General features: G+C 39.5%; 2 protein-coding genes across 2 annotated transcripts; one reads left to right on the top strand and one right to left on the bottom strand.

Annotated features, from left to right (window-relative positions):
• Positions 1-1,381: 1,381 nt before the first annotated feature.
• LOC107191566 lies at positions 1,382-11,861 on the bottom strand. The gene is made up of 12 exons (XM_015580628.1): positions 11,838-11,861; positions 9,831-10,586; positions 7,862-8,046; positions 7,635-7,753; positions 6,736-6,943; positions 5,728-5,978; positions 4,506-5,064; positions 3,555-3,911; positions 2,922-2,978; positions 2,670-2,844; positions 1,678-1,807; positions 1,382-1,393 (listed from the first exon to the last, which is right to left on the bottom strand). Exons 2-12 carry the CDS (start codon positions 9,995-9,997, stop codon positions 1,382-1,384), a joined length of 2,220 nt encoding a protein of 739 aa, XP_015436114.1. The 5' UTR covers positions 9,998-10,586; positions 11,838-11,861.
• A 3,029-nt stretch (positions 11,862-14,890) lies between these two features.
• On the top strand, positions 14,891-17,351 carry LOC107191565 (GPI mannosyltransferase 4). Its single transcript, XM_015580627.1, has 7 exons — positions 14,891-15,068; positions 15,380-15,780; positions 15,960-16,104; positions 16,267-16,498; positions 16,573-17,035; positions 17,093-17,266; positions 17,343-17,351. The coding sequence occupies exons 1-7, from the start codon at positions 14,891-14,893 to the stop codon at positions 17,349-17,351; spliced, it is 1,602 nt and encodes a 533-aa protein (XP_015436113.1).

The following is a 17,351-nucleotide window of genomic DNA, read 5'->3' as shown; positions in this document are numbered from 1 at the left end:
TCTAGCATAACAGGTTATATAGCAAAGTTAAAAAACTTGAGAAAAACAGAAAGAAAAATGTTGTACAACATTTTTCGTGTTACATAACAAGTTACCTGTTACCTATCAAGTGTGATGCTATTATTAATAATGAGACAAGTCTGTCACAAGTTTGTAGAATATTTCCCATCTAATTATTAATAATGGATCATACTTAATGGATAACATATAACTTGCTATGTAACACGAAAAATGTTATATAACACTTTCTTTCTCTTTTTCTAACAAGTTTTATAACGTGTTATGCCATATAGTGTAGACGCAGCTTTACGACGCATCGTTATTTCTTCAAAACGCGTGTCGTCATCGTCATTGTTTCAATTGTGTGGATCCAAGTGTAAATAATAATTTTATATTTCTGGGCTCGTGAAAGAAAATGGAAAAAGTCGCAGGATCGCTACTTTGAAGTTTCTTGTTTTTATTATTCTTGATCGTTCCAATTCTTTAATCCTGTGGGCGGGCCATCGAGTTTGAAACATATCTCGATGTCTCGAGTTGTACAATTTGTCGTGTGTTATACGTGTATACCATTAATGTTCGATTTGATGCAGGACTAGAGGAACAGATAATTATCCATCGCGGGCATAGATCGGCAACAGTCTTGTACGTACCATGTATCGTTACAATCGCAACAAGAAAAGAAAGTACAAACGGTACACGGGGCATAATCTTGGCGGCTCGAGGTATACGTTTGCGCATGCACCTGTTGGCAAGGAAAATCTATCTTCGATTTCCCGTTTACTACACCACTTATACAGACGCGCATATTTCTTTTTCTTTCTGTCTTGTCATTCAATTTCACGCGGGAAGTGCAATTTTTATTTTTTTTGTTTCTATCAATTTATAAAATTTCGATACTTGACTGTACATTTTTCAATTTTCCGTCTGTACAGAGAAAAGCGAAACTACACGAGGAAAGTATGCGTTCTACAAAAAATTGAAAAATATCCCGTATACCGGCAGTACGTTGAAAGGGTTAGTAGGTTATCGACGTTCAGCAAATAGACGTGTACTTTTACTTGCAACATCAATGAAAACTATTGCATGTACACGTTCGTGCATGTACACGCACGCACACACATTCGTATGGAGAGCAATAAAATCCTATATTCACGCGCTTGCGCCTGTCTAGATTACACGTTTTCGCGCACGCGTACGAATAATGCAATTAAAAGAACAGAAGTAAAAATTTCAGTATTCATCTATTTACTGTAAATGGAGATTCTCATCAATATCCATTTATTTTCTCTAAATATGGGTAGAATCACCGACAGACGTTGGTATCTATTTTCAGAAGAGTCTCAGACTACGTTCAAGTTTCAATAGAATTGACATACCTACTTCAAATAAGTCCCTTAAATAATAAATGCCCAATGAAATATTTCGAGAATAAAAAATCTTTCTTTGTAAATTCTTTGGTTATCATCGTTATTATCGTATGTCTCGTAGGTGTGTGTATGAGAGCATGCGTGTATACGCGAACGCGAACATGTTCTCGTAGGATAGAGAATTTGAGAATTTTTGGTTTCACTTAACGAAATTCGGGCTAGTCGAAGCAACGAACCGTTTGAAAACAAGTAAGCATCCCGATATACGTCGCATTACACTATAGTCAACCACTCTATTCGAACGACTTACCTCCGAGGACGTTAAATAACAAAGTCTCGAGTCTGTGCTCTCCAATGAAGCTTGCTGAACGATTCCGTATCTACCGTCCCTGTCGGACATGTAGTCCGATCTCACGCTGTCCTGCCTGTCGAAAGTGCCTCTGAAAAATACGAAAAACACCCACGACTATAGTTTCCACATACATACGTATAATACATGACAAGTGCATCGTTAGAATATCACGAAAGCTTGGATCACGTTTTCTTTTTAGAACACTAAGTATGACCGTTACAAATTTTTCTGCTCGCATGTATGTACGATACATTAATTTTGCAACTTTTTCAAAGGATAAAAAGGGTAAAAAAAGGTAAAAGGTAAAAGGTAAACAGGTAAGGTAGGTTTTCAAGTAAGTTTTCACGGTGATTAGACATTTTTTCTCACCTGTGCTCAAGAGAATCGGTTCGATTAGATTTGTATCCGCTGTCGTTTAGGCTGCCCTCGTGTCTCAAGGATGGAAGCGAGTCCCACGGGGATTCTCGTTTGTGGCCAGGATAACTTGGATTTATCGAATATGCCGAAACCACTGAGCGCGAGCTGATTCGCCGATGCAGCTGGCACATCTTAAAATTGCATCGAATCCATATCTATCTGTGTGCTGTCTCGCTAGAAATACTACAGTATGCGCGTGCAGAACTTTTATCGAAATGGAAAACATTTGTTAACACTGTAACTGCTACGTCACCCAAATATAGGTGATACGTACATTGCGATAATTAATAATCGCAGTATAATTTAGAGCAAGGCCAATAGCCTCTATTAACTAAACGCATATATTTTCGACGATTCATGACTTCAAAAAAAAAAAATGAAGTGCGTCTGGCTATGTACGGTTTTTTTCACTGTAGCAGTCAACGTGTTAACATTATCGGTATCGTAGAATTTTCATTCATTCGACCGTACATATCGTATTCAGTTCAATTTCAATAATACTTGAGGTTCAACAGCGTTACAAGTCGAATTACCTAGAATTGTAATCGCTAAGGTATCCACGATCTCGATCAGCATCCCTTTCTCTCTTCTCTCGTATCATTTCATTGCGATCGCTATAGTAACCGTCCCTATCTTTGCTGTTCTGTCTCTCGGTGCAATAACGATACGACAGCGGCAAGGTCGACGATTTGTTGTTGGCACCGGGACCTGGAATAGTATCGTAGGCGTGTGTGAAACTGACGCGTACAAAACAAATCGTGGTTCGATCAAAAGTTTAAACTTACGTCTTCGTGAAACGTGAGGTGTGCGCTGTACATTCAGTGGTATATTCTCCGCAAATTCTGTAACATTAAAATCGGTATCGTATCGGTACTTATCCGTTATTCGCTAGGGATTCGGGAGAACCGGTTGAAATCGAGTCAAATTGGAAAACTGTCAATTTCGTTAACCCTTTCATTCCTACTGTTGCCATATGGCTACGTATTCTAAATTACGTATTAGAAAATGTAAATGTGCACGTGAAATCTTATCAGTAAAATAAGACATTATTAGTCCTTTGTCTCTTTCATGCGATAGAATTGAAATGTTGAAAGCATTGTTACAAATACAACGGAAACTTACAAAACTCGAATTTCTTTCAAGTATATTTCACGAGGCTTTATAAATCAGAATTATTATAAATGAGAATATTTCTATACTTATAAATGAGAATTATTAAAGTAAAAATCTTGTCAAATAGGTACGAACGAAGAATGGCATTAGATGGTTTCCAAATATTAAAATGATCTTTTGAATCATTTATATGTAATGTAGTATACAGGAAAAATACAACAAAATATTTCTTTGTGTGATTTTTAAACAATTTGGGAATGAAATCTATCGCGGTCTCGTGGATGGTAAACCAAGGTGGGACTCACCTAAATTTTCCATACTTTGGGTGAGGAGCGCCTCGAACGTACGCAGGCTATAACTCTCCGCGTCCATCCCCTTCTCCAACGTGTTCCTCAAGTGCATCTCGTACTCGAGCAGCAGTCTGCTGGTCGGACTGCCGGGCGTCGAAACGGATTGCATGTTTTGCTGCTGTTGATATGTCTGACTCCGGTTGCAATGTCGCGAATTACAATGGGTCGGCTGTTCCATGTCCGAGTTACCGTTCGACGAGCTCGGCGTAGTAGCGTAGCACTGATTATCGAAGATCACATTGTCCGACGGCGGTGACATGTCACCTGTGCAACGATTACGCTCCGCGTCCAAGTACGTCCTGCCTCGGTCGGCTATACGACAACAACAAAAAACACACAGGTGCTCTCATGCAGAGGAATCGGGAAACTTGTACGAGTGCGACGAACGTGTTCAGGTTGTCGGACTGAAACTAGTCCGTTACACACTTTTCCGTACGAGTGTCGGTGTACACCGATGTGTTGTTGGCATGCGCCATGCACCCCTCTGCTAACCGATCTATGCACCCCCTTATTTATTTATAAAGCACCTGTACACCTTTCCCTTTATATACGCTACGGACACGTTATAACATTACACACGCTCGCCCGAGGTATTATTTTCAAATCTATAGCGACATTAAACGACCCAAGTGCTGATTTAGATATCGAGTGATTATGTCATTTTGAAAGTACAGGAAATCATCGATGAGTGTTCGAAGCATCCTCGGCACTGACAAGGAATGAATATTCAGTGTCGAAGGGCCTTCGAACACTTATCCAGGACTCCTGTACTTTCGGTAAATCGTCGAACGAAAATCGAAGTGTTGCAAGCAATTTTTTAAAGAAATCGAATCGTGTATGGAATGTGTATTATATAATATGAATATATCGTACATCTTAGCTTGTATAAGAATTTGTCGTATATACCAGTATACTGACGTCCCATGTCGTGGACACTTCTGGAAGCCTGGAATTTGTTACTGTACGGGGCACGATACGGATGCGCGTAATTTTCGTTCTCAGTCTCTTGCATAACGTACTTCTGGTTGTTATTGCTCGGATGATAATGGTAACTGTGGTGGCTGTGCCGTTTTCTGGTCATCTCCGGCGACGTGACGGGACTATCGATACTCGAGATCGGTTTCAGCATTCTCTTCAACGTGTTCGAATCCAAACTGATCCCACCGTTTTGCGCATTCTCGATTCTCATGTCGTCGGTGCTCTTGCTTTTCGGTTTCTTTCCACCGTGATTGTTATTCACTGTATTGAAGATATTACCATTCTGTATCTCGAGATCCGTGTAGTCGGCCGATTTCGTATGATGCAATTGTTCCTTTCGTGACGATCTGTTTTGCAATGTACCGCCCGCCTGAGTGCCTTCCGACTTTAGCATCTCGGTGCCATTCTGTTCAGTAGATGTGTCTTGATTTTGTTTCTGTGATTTCTTCGGCGAGGCCATGGTACCTTTCTCCTCCGGGCTGTCGATCTGCAATCGAATGCAATTACATCAATTACACGTAATTAGTGGGATCAACAGTGAAATACAGTGACTCACATTCGTTCACACAGTTTAGAAATAATAATTAAGATCTTGATGTAATTCCTTTTTTATATATCCTCGTTACTTTTACTTTTATTGTCCTTTTGTGATGTATATTTCTTAATTTTGAAATAAAATTCGCAGTTTGCCTACCTGTTTTAGTCAAATAAATATGACAACCTTTCGTGAACAAATTTGTGAGTCGCTGTAATTGCAAGAGCATCGATTTAACAGGATCGTTTATACATTTCAGCGAGTTCCTACATCGATGGCTGATTTATCCGTCTAGTCTCTACTGGGACATACCATTTGTAATTTAACACATTATATAGAGAATGTCTAACCTAACAAAAATTTAAGATTTTGAGATTACGTAGAACTACGTTACCGGTACTCAGCAAAAGATTTTAAAATGACGTTGGATTATGTTGCCGGTTACGAATGTGTTAACATTATATGTATACGTATTCCCAGCTAATCTCTCTTTCACGCGCAATCGGCAAGAGTAAAACTAAGACCTGCCTACTGTCAGCCAGTCCCATGACATCGTGGAACTGACAATATAGTTTCTGTGCATTCATAGATTGATCGAACAGTTTCGAAACTTGCCTGTGACCCAACCGTGACCGTTTCGATTCCAACGTTTGCCGTCTTCGGTGTCGTCTGACACGTTTCGTTCTGTTTCTCCTTCTGTTTCGTCGAGTCACCGCTCACTTTCGATGTTTTCCCCGGTGTTGCGCTCGTGTTGTTAACGTTATCGTATAGGGACGCGCTAGACGTTGCTGCTGTGATCTTCTCCCGACCCGGTGTCATTTCCATTTCCGTGGATCGTGCCATGGTACGTGGAAGAGTAGAAGTATCTGCACGCGAACCACACGAATACCAAAAGAATTTTAATTAAATTGTTACACGACATATTTAAAGCACAGTCTGTATTATACAGAGTGCCTCCGGAAGTTATGTACAAACGAGCATGAAGTGATTTTTCGGAAGAATACAAGAATAAAAAATATAGAATAAAATTTGTTCATTTCAGTCTTCATTTTCGAGAAAATCAAAATTGAAAATCTGCTGGATACGCGTGCAATTGAGTGGGATTTGGTTAGCATGTCTGTTCATTGCATTCCCTTTCTACATAGTACCTACCACGACGAATACACGCCTTTCAGATTAGCGCGTAATTGTCGCAGTGAAAAAGGACCCACACAGTCAGACATACGTTTATTTTGTTTTTTTTTAAGTCATAAATCGTCGAAAATATTTGCGTTTAGTTAACAGTGGCTATTGGTCTTGTTTTCAATTATATTGCAATATTAATTCCACGCAAAATATTTGTAACGGTATTTAAATAATTCACGGCTCTTTGCAACGTACGTGTCACCCGTATTTGGGTGACATGGCAGTCAAAGTGTCGCCTCATGCTCGCTTATATATAACTTTCGAAACCAGCCTGCATACAACATAATCGTGTCTCGTGATACACGCATTTATTGACAACGTGGGGTTGAAATCTTTCGAGTGGAAAGAAAATGTTCTATATGTACGATTCCTGTCCGATTAACGGCTACGTGAAATTACGTAACAAGGGGCACGTGACAACGAGTATTGATATCGTACCGCAGAAACTCCGATATCTGGCTTCTTGATTTCGTAGTCTGGCGAATTGTTCCGGGGTCATGCAAGTGCATTGCGGCTCTCTGGATCTGCTTGGCGAGCCAGGCGTCGACAGAGGCTTTCTTCGCGGTTTGATCTTCTGCTTGTTCGGTGGTTCGAGCTTCAATGAGTAAGAAGAGGACTCTTTCCTTGAAATCTTGAACGACGGTGACTGTATGAAAAATTAACTAATGACGGTGAATGATTCGAGTCCTACTGAATCGATTTTCGCGATCCCCATACTCGTGTGGTAGCCCATTACGGGCGCTCTCGATCGTTTCAAATCAGAACCATCCTGGCCCCTTTGCGAACCGGTCCGTCAGAAAGATACTTTGAGCATGAACGATTGGAAAAGTTCTGTCGTTCTCCTTTCACAAGTGCAATATAAATAATATTATCCTTGTTGTATGCAGAATTGCATAAACATAATACAGAAAACGTACACAAGCCTCCCAATTTACAGTGACTCAGAAGTTTCTTCACGAAAACCAGTCACTTCTATTTGACCAAATTATTTACCAAAATGCGTATTTTATCCCAAAATTGATAATAATTTATTACAAAAGGATGATAAAAGTAATAAGAAGAAGAATTGTATAAACAGAAATTGCATAAAAGTTTCAACACTTAATTGTTATTTCGGAAGTATGTGTGAGTCACTGTATTTGGCAAGACTATATGTATAATCTGAAGCTACTACTACTGATATCTCTACTGAAAATGCCAGCCACTGCAATGGGGACGCACCTTTACCGTATTCACGTCTTTTCTACCATCGTAGCGTTACAAGAGCAATACAGAAAGAGAACGACCAAGCTTTCCAATGAATCTGATACGAAATGGTTTGTGTGCTGTAAACTTACGCAACATTCTCTGAATTGTTTAGCATCTATAGGGGAGGTAAAATTCAATCCCCATGTATCGTTAGTCATCGTGTCCTTCCAGTAAACGAAGCATTCTGACGCCTGTCCGATTCGTGTCCCTTAAACAGAACGAAACAACGACAACGTGAATAATATGCAATCATGAGCAAACGTGTCTCATTTCTTCATTGTTTTATTCGTTCTAGACGAGAGAGTCGCACTCTTACCTGGTTGAACCAGTCGCACGTCTAATATTTTGTCGACTTGACTATTGTACGCGGTGATATGGAAGACGCATTCCGGCGAATCTTGAATGCAAGTAATATTTACAGGAACTAAATCTTCCGAGACCTGCTGCCATTTTACAGTTCCTGCCCCGCTGGCGCTTACGTGGAACACTTCGGCCCACAACCTACAAAAATCTCATTGCTGAATCGTTGGTGGCTAGAGAGACTAGAGTTTCGAGTATTCACATATCCGAATAGATTAATAATCGAAGAGAAAACTAGCAGGAAAAGGTTATTAAAATGTAGCACGAGTAAGAGAGGAAATGTTCGAATGTTGTTTCTCGTCAAGATAATCAACAATCCATGGTGCTGGTTCTCTTTTTTCCTTCTGTCCTCGTTGTTCCTTTGTTGGTGCACAACATACAGTAGTTATCTTATCATAAAATACAATCGTATTTTCATATTAATTTACAGCGAGCCATTCTATGCTCTAAAATATTCTAAATGTATCCCATTACTGTATACTGTGCGGAAATAGAACACAAACATTTATTTCCCTTCGACCAAGTTGACTGATGTTTCTCACAGGATTTTGTACATGGAAGCATGCATCTGTTCCATAGTTCTTACACTGGTTTGACTAGTATACAGCAAAGAAATTACGGAACCATGCATAAGTCAAACGCAATTTCTAGGGCGGAAGCGTAAAAAATCAAAGTGAACAGTATTGCAGCTTTGTAACGTTAAATGATGTTTGTGCAGTATAAAACAGCGATAGTCCCGAAATCAGTATAAACTCGAATTACTTTCTGAATACATAAATTTTAGTTCAAGTTCGTAAAGGACGAAACAACTGCTCCTGGTACCAAAACGCCTAAGAAGAACGCCATATCGAATCTCCATACAAGCATCGAGTGTTCATTCAGAAATCTACACCTATCGTCTGTTCATAACGTTTTCGATGGACTACATGAAATGTTAGCTTAAACGACTATAAAAACGATAAATGAACATAGAAAGACCAGAAATTGATAAAACAGGATAACACTACGTTAGAAAATAAAGTCAGAATAGAAAGAGACACAGAAAAAAGAGAAAGAAAGAAAGGAAGAGAGAGAAAGGAAGAGAAAGTGACTTGACCAAACTCGTAGATGAATGTAAATACAAGGTTGTTCTCTGTATGCGTATAGTGTGGTGTGAGTTTGTGTATGTGTGTATTGCAGGTGAGGTCAGAGGGTTCAAATGCTCGAGCCGCAGAAAAATCACAAAGTAAAAAACAATCAAACAAACAAATAGAAAGAGAAATAAGAGTTAAGAAAAAAGAGACAAGAAGAACTCCATGGTGCCTTCGAAACTAATGACAAACACGTTATCATACTACAATACTTCAGTTGTTTGTCTGATTATTCTATTATGTAACATATACAATAGACGTGGTGTATCGTGTTCAAAAAGAAGAACAATCGATATCTTCGACTAATCGTCTAATGTAGCAGTACATTGCACAAATGACTTTTCCATTCGTATGTACGCATACTGATTTTATTACTTTCACTTGAGCATGAAAAGGAATTTACGAACATATGTACCTATGAATTATATATGTATGTGGATATGTAGGTTATATTTCTACGTATTTTTTAAAAGAATGTATGCATATCATACTATTACGTATGAGTAATCTAAATTCCTGGGCAACAAAGACGAAAGAGTAATGGACATTTAAAGAGTCGACTGTGATCGATCGTTACGAAAGAGGATACTAAAATAAAAGAAAATTACAAATGATTTATGCTTTACCTGAGGAAAATATTACAATGCATTCAATATAAGTGTATACGACAGATAGATAGAGCGAAAAATAGAGATAGAGAGAGAAAGACGAGAAGAGAAGTGAGGTTTTTTCTCAAAAATAGAAACTGATAATTATGTAGTCGAATGGAGTGGTTGAATGGTATGGTATGCGCACCTCTTCCTTTCTCTTAAGCTTCCGCACCTGAGCAAGTGGCCAGTGTCACCCCTGCGACCTACGCCGCCGCCCATTCCGCCCCTAGCTGCTGTCTGCCATGGGGAGTCTTCGTAACGGTACGCCTTTCTGATCAGGGGAGCGCAACTACAAGACAGCTTATTGCCCATTCTATTCTTTTTTTTACTTCTTCGCCCCACCTGTGACCAACACACTTCTCTCCCCTTTAAATCCGTGCTCTCACCAAACAGTTTGCATTTATAATACTTTACTTTAATAAGCACTCAGTCTTCTTGTGTTTTTGTCAGGCCTACTGCTGCTGTTTCCCTTTTCCCTTTTTTTTATGTATGTTTCAATTCAAAATCGAAATGGTGCGGTGTTGTATGCCTCCGACCGATCTTTCTTTCTTCCTTTTTTCAATCGCTTTTTTTCATTACTCAGTCGTTACCGATATTCGTCGGAAATGTGGTGTGATGGCTACGTGAAAATTCACTTTAATTGGCTTGTCTATCGACTTTTGGCACCGTTTTCATTAAGCACCGATTCTATCGGTGGATAGAATCACTTTGTCTTTTTTTTTTTTTTGGTTTGTTAACCTCGCCTTGTTTTATAGTTTTGTTACGGGAAGCACTGTGTATTTTCTGTATATGTTTGCAGGGAGAATCTCCCGTGATTCGAAGAAGATACAGGAGGAGATATCTTTATTGTCACATCATTGCAGATATTCGAAAAGTCATCAGCTTGTCCCTGGCATGATCGCTGAAAATACAACAATTTCATTATATTAATTTACAATTCGTTGTTCACGCATGTTTTCCGATTCTCTCTCATCCAGAACAGAAGTAGAAATTGTCGTGACCTAAACTGACACAGCATAAGAGGTCTGAAACTCGATTCTTCCACGTCTACTAGTAGTAGAGCTGAACGTATACGCCGACACTGACGCTACGGTCGCGAGAACTTGTTCTTCGCATTGCAAGCTCGAATATAATTTATCATTTTTATTCATTCATTACTGTTTATTACGTCCATTCATTCATCTGAACAACATTATTCGTGGATATAATTTTCATTCCATTATGTGAATTCGACTGTAAAAAGGGATTGAAAATTTTCGTTCTTTCAAGAAGATTTCAGATTTTTTATATGAATATAGAACGGTTTAAAGAATCAAAGTGTACGATAACTAACCAGTAAAAACATTGATCTAAACGGTTGCGTACTTATTTGCGAACATTGCATAAGATCTCGAAATCTGTCAATCAGACACGGATATGATTCCAGTATCAGAAAAGAAAAGTAATTCCAGCGTGACACGATATCAGAGACATTAGTGAGGTCAATGAAGCGGAACAGGGCATTGCGTGGATGTGTCACGGATAATAATAGGGGTGGCGCCGCGGAACGGTTACTGAACCGGTCTGTGACGACTCTTCGGCAACGATCGTAATTTCCTTGGTTTCGAGGTATCAAGTATTCATCCCTAAATAATTATATCGTATACGCTAATGTCGAAAGTAACGATAAAATCACCAAATAAGCCAGTTCTGTAAACTCGATCTTCTTCGCACCCTGAAGTTCCCACTACCCTTCCAAATGACAAATTACTGACAAAATGACGATTATTAACACGTATCCACAACACTCGACTTCCATTGGCTTTTTCGCTACATGAAATTGGCACGTCACAAGAAAAATAACAATAAAAACTGGGACGTTCCCTCTCCTGAATAATGGAACCATATTTTACATTTTGGTCACTGGTAACGAGATTTGGAACAACTTCCAAAACCTCTGACCCCTTTTATGTAATCCGACGCATCGTTCCATGATCGACAAATAATGAAACGATATTATTCTAACGACAATCTGTCTCGTAAAAACGAAAAAAACCCGGCTCCGCCTAGGCAGAGGTACCTCACCCTGGCGTTCGAGTAAACACTGCGCCAGGCAGGATGCACCACCCGCCTATCCACCGCTCAATCAACGCCCCTAGCCCGTTCTGCCCACCTTTTAACCGAAGAAACTCGACAAACACCCCTCCTTTATTGAAATTCTTTCGTTGATTCTTCACACCCTCCCTTATGCCTGCTCGGCCACTTTCCTTACGCGTTCAATGTTTGATTCTTTGCCCTTCGACGACGAACACCTTCGCATACTTTTCTTCTGTTTCCCTTCCACTTTCTCTCCCTCCATCTACCCCCACCATTCTCTCTTATACACACACACACACACACAAGCACAAGCATACATCGTGTACGTGCACACAACCCATCGCTCCTCTCATCCTTACTTCTTTTCCACTCGCTTGCACACGTTTCACACACGTTTAACCGCCTCGGTTACAAGATTAAAAACTCACCCTAAATCAGAAGGGTGACGATGTCTCGAATCACGGCAAAAGAACGTCTCCTCCCGAGAGTACCTACTTTTCGAGGTCGTGACGACAGTTTTCGTTTTCGTGAGGTGTCGTGCGCGCGATAACACGATAAAAGGTAGGGTGGGTACAGAATCAAAGATCAACACACACACACACACACACAGAGGAACACGATGGGAAAAAAATACAGAGTAGAGGGGAGAGAGATGGAGGGAAAAAAAGCGGAGACGAGGAGGTAAGAGGAGAGCAAGATAATCGTGGATGCGGAGAAGGGGTTAGCGAGGTAGCCGAAGAAGGGATGGGCAACTGTGCTCGTAGTAGTAGAGGGGTGGGATCATGGTATCCACCCTTCGTCCGAAAGTAAATAATTCCCGAGCGCGATTCTCTCCTTTATCGTTCGAGAATTAACGAAATATCCAAACCACTTTCACACACACGCACACATACACACGCGCGCGCGCGCACACAACCCCATAGTATCCTCGATTCTGACAGATATTATGTGCCCAAAATTTCCGGTATTTCGCGCGAAATCCTCGCGGACGACGTAGCCATGGATACTGCAGGATCGAGCAAAAGAGGCAACTGCCCCGTTACCCACCCCCCGCCCCTTCTTCTACGAATGCGCGCCCCTCGACCGAAAATGTCAATATCCTCTCTCTTGCTGCGCCCGCGATGCGCTCCATGTTACTCTGAACAGCCCTCTATGCGTTTTCTATTCCTCCCTCCCTCTCCGTGGCCCTCTTTCACTCGCTTCATATCTGCCACTCTTACGAATTCTTTTATTTTTTTGTCGTTCTTACGCCATTTTTTCCCCTCTAATTTATCATTTCTTAATCCCTTGTATCTCTCGGTCCCTCGATCTCATTCTTACTATCGCTCTCCTTTTTTCACTTCATCCCCCTACCGTTTTCTATCTATTTCTATCCTTTTCGACCCCCCCCCCGATTTCTCATCCTCTATCTCTCTCTCTCACACACACACACACACACACACACACTCCCTTAATATCTACACCTTACTTGATCTCTCCTTTCCACTCTCTCTCTCGATCTGTTTTTGTTCGGTGGTGCTTCTTCTAGGCTCAACCCTTTCAGCGAGCGAGAACAGGTATGGCACACGAAAAACCCCGGAATTGTTTCTTAAATGTTGAGTTTTTACAGTCTACACCATAACGTTTCTTGCTTGGTTCCGTTGTCTCCTCCACTTGTCATTTCGAACGTTAGTCCACTTCCATATCACTGTGTACCGTCATCCATCCTTGCTTCTTTACCGCACACCGTATTCCGCCATTCAGTCTTTCGTTCGAGACTCACCGTGAAACGAATACGAGGGTGATCGCTGTCACCGTCCGTCGTTGTCGCCGTCGTGCCTCCTATACCGAGGCGTAACCATAGTGATTAGCAATCGATATCGGGCATGCGCGTACTCACATTTACGCGTAAAATGAAAAAAAACCGCCCTCTCGCCCGCTTTTGCTCTCTTATGTCATTTGTAATAAACATTCAGCACTATATCTTACAAAATCCGCAAACGCGTGCTAGTACACACGTCTCCGAAATTCTACGTATCATTTTATTGTCTTTCTAGTTCCGTTTTGACTCTCCTCCTGCGGTGTAAGAAACGCAAACAAATCCATCGATTAAGATTTTTTTAACGATCGCTAAATGAGAACAATAAAAGTCACAGTGGACGAAAACATTAATTGAAAACATTCCTTAGAGGGATTTTCTATCATCGTCGATCTAATACATGCTTCATACGCGTATAGAATAAGCTAAATCAGTAAACTATACGCGAATTAATCTCATAGACGCGTACGATTATATTTTCTATCGTTATCAGTTCGTGTCGATTTAATTAACGCAAACTCTTTCCTTTCGTCTTCTAATCCCTCTAAGTGACGCTTCACGCGAGATACACAGTGTTATGAAATTCGATTTCAGGATACATACTCATATATCATTGATCTTCTGTTGTTAGTAGTAAATGTTTCCCGCCAATTTGACAAAGGTGGAATACTTATAAAATATCTGACAGATATTAGCAATCAAATAATATATATGTACAAGCTTTTCTTCATTGAGGAAATAAAGAAAACTCAGACGTGGCGATATTGTAGAAGTTTGGTTAGCTAAGCTAGAGTTGGGTCGAATATAATTCCCGAATTAACCGTTCTTATAACGTAGAGGCCGTTATAAGCACAGGCTTTTCAAAGTGCTGGTACTCCAGATTCCTTGGACACCAAGTCCCATAAGATGGTAAGTCTATTCTTATGCCTCGTTCGTATTAAAATATCGATTGATGGTTGTTGGTAAAGAAGTTAACACACATGTCCATAATACCTCATTTGTTACAAAATGGTTTCAATGAATTTCTCGTAATTCTCGTCTGTGGTATCAGCTGTTAAAATTGAGTGTTTCTCGCGTTCAACGTAGTGTCACATTATTTACTTTTTATCCGCGTAATATTTTGTTTCAAGTTAAATATTGTGACAAGACACGTGCATCATGACCGAAAAAATCGTTTGATTCAACCTCGAGTCGCATCAGCTTGCAAGAATCCGGAGAAATGATCAATTTAGTGGACAAACACACCTCTAACGGTTTCCATAACCTCACTTGACAGATTTGACAGAAGACCGGTCCTATTTTTCTGTTATTCAAATTACTCGCACGTGAAAATGAGCTCGAAAACTGAATATCGAAGGTCAATAGACGAATACAAGCCTGCTATTCCAATAAGTAGGAAGATTGGCCCGTATTGGTTTCTGGCTGCTTTGAGAATCATTCTAACGTTAATCCCACAGACAGGATATATTCATCCTGACGAGTATTTTCAGTCCATCGAAGTTATTTCTGGTGAGTTGACATTAGTCATTAATAGGAACTATTTATCGCTTATAATATATTTTGAAATATATTCTCTAAACAATAATTATAGTTACTCCATTATTTTACTTAAATTTCATAATTAACCCTTTGCGGACAGTGCACCTTAAAGCTATGCCCAATATGCTACTGTGGTAGCGATAGAAATCATCGGCAATGCCGACCGTTTACGTTAAATGAAAGCGCGTATAGGTTCATCGTCCGCGAAGTGTTAACTGCCATTGTCATAGTGATCACACCAAAGCAGTTATAAGATACATAGAAATATTTTAATCTTACAGGGGATTATTTTGATATTGATGTTCACAAACCATGGGAATTTAATTCTACATTTCCCTTGAGAACCGTTTTAATACCGCAAATTACCGTTGGTATACCGTACTCGATCTTGACAAGAGTTTCACAGTATACACTCTTCTACTTTGGCATGCCGTTAAAAACACCATACTTTCTTGTATTGTTCCCACGTTTATTGATGTGTGGATTGTCCTTCATATCGGACTATTGCCTATACAAAATATGCTACATGTACGGACAAAATTACAAAATAAGACTGATCGCTTATGCCAGTTCCTATGTCATGCTTGTTTATGCAACTCACACATTATCAAATGCTGTTGAATTAGTATTAACAGCACTATTATTGTACTATGCATCATACTGTATGGCATATTCGGAAAAGGTACAAATATGTTATTTTAAATAGAGAGATGTAGGGAAGACGTTAGGCATTGTTACATTTCTAATTGGAAGAATGTATTAAATTGTACCATTCTATCAATTAGGAGTGAAAGTGCAGACACACGTCTGTTACACGGGCATGGTAAAAAGAAATAATGCGAAGGACATTTCTCGTTTCAGGTAGTCGTTCAAAGCGATTATCTTTCAGACAAATATAACAAAGCTCAAACTGGAGTAGAGAGAGTGAAATATTATAAGCTGAAAGCATCGCTACCCCCGCATTCTTTGAATCACTGTTTTAAAATTGCAACAATTACTGTAATCGGTATATTTAATAGGCCAACGTTCATTGCGTTTGCCTTTGCCCCCATCTTCTTTTGGTTGCAAAGAGGTCTAGGCTCGCGTAGCGTAGGTTTCGTAGATTTTCACGTACGAATATTCACTTTTGTGGCATGCGGAGTACCTACGGCTATCTTTTTTATTTTAGTCGACAGCTTTTATTTCGGCTATTTAACAATGGCAGAGATAGGTAGTCTTGATATTAGCATTAATAATTTTGTGGTGACACCGTTAAATTTCCTCAAGTACAACATGAACAAAAAGAACCTACAGAATCATGGATTGCATCCTCATTATTTACATTTCATAGTAAATGTACCGCTTCTATTCAATGTTCTTGGGGTTATTGGTCTTCTTACGTTTGGGAAAATGTTACGCAGGTGATTAATTTATTAATGTTCTTTTACGTTATGTTAAAAGAATACAATTTTTAACGAGAAATAATTGCTTGCAGTGGCTTGAAAGCTCGTTGGTTGGAGTTACCACGTATACAAAGTGTCGTCGGTCTGATGACTGCATCTTTTATTATACCTATCTTGATGTTATCAATTTTTCCACATCAAGAGCCTCGATTTATAATACCAATAGTGCTGCCTTTGGTTTTTTTGTATGCACCGAATATGAGTCAAATATCAGGTACCGATACTATTGCACGAATCGCTGAGAACAATGTACACACTGGTAATTTAAAAAGAAAAAAGAAACTCACTAAATTACAAGTGTTGTGGTTCGTATGCAATATTGCATTGGCATTCTTTTATGGTTTTGTCCATCAAGGTGGAGTTCTACCTTTGACATCTCATGTGGCTACTGAATTAAAAGCAAAACCAGAATTAACTCATATACATCTATTTACATCGCATACTTATTCTTTACCAACTGCAGTCTTACATTTAAGAAACACTAAAAGAACGTATGTGAGTAGTGGAAACCACAAATATAAATTAGTTCAAGATTTTCATCTGTATGAACAGGGGTCTAGACCCATACGTGATGTGTGTAAGACTATTGCATTAAAACTTCGTGAATGTGAACAGAAATATGTTACCAAGAGGGTACCTTATAGATTATATTATGGTCTTCCTGCCACTGGCATGGAAGAATTTATTTCTATTCAAAATAACACAAATCTATTTAACTATCATATTGTAAATAGGTTTCATCCACACGTTACAGTCGAGAAATTACCATTTTTAAGGATTTCTAATAATGTTTTGCATTTAGCAAATATGA

This window comes from Dufourea novaeangliae, unplaced genomic scaffold, assembly GCF_001272555.1.
Source record: "Dufourea novaeangliae isolate 0120121106 unplaced genomic scaffold, ASM127255v1 scaffold228, whole genome shotgun sequence".
Taxonomy (NCBI): domain Eukaryota; kingdom Metazoa; phylum Arthropoda; class Insecta; order Hymenoptera; family Halictidae; genus Dufourea; species Dufourea novaeangliae.
The sequence above is the reverse complement of the archived record's forward strand: the minus strand, read 5'-3'. Positions and strand labels throughout refer to the sequence as shown.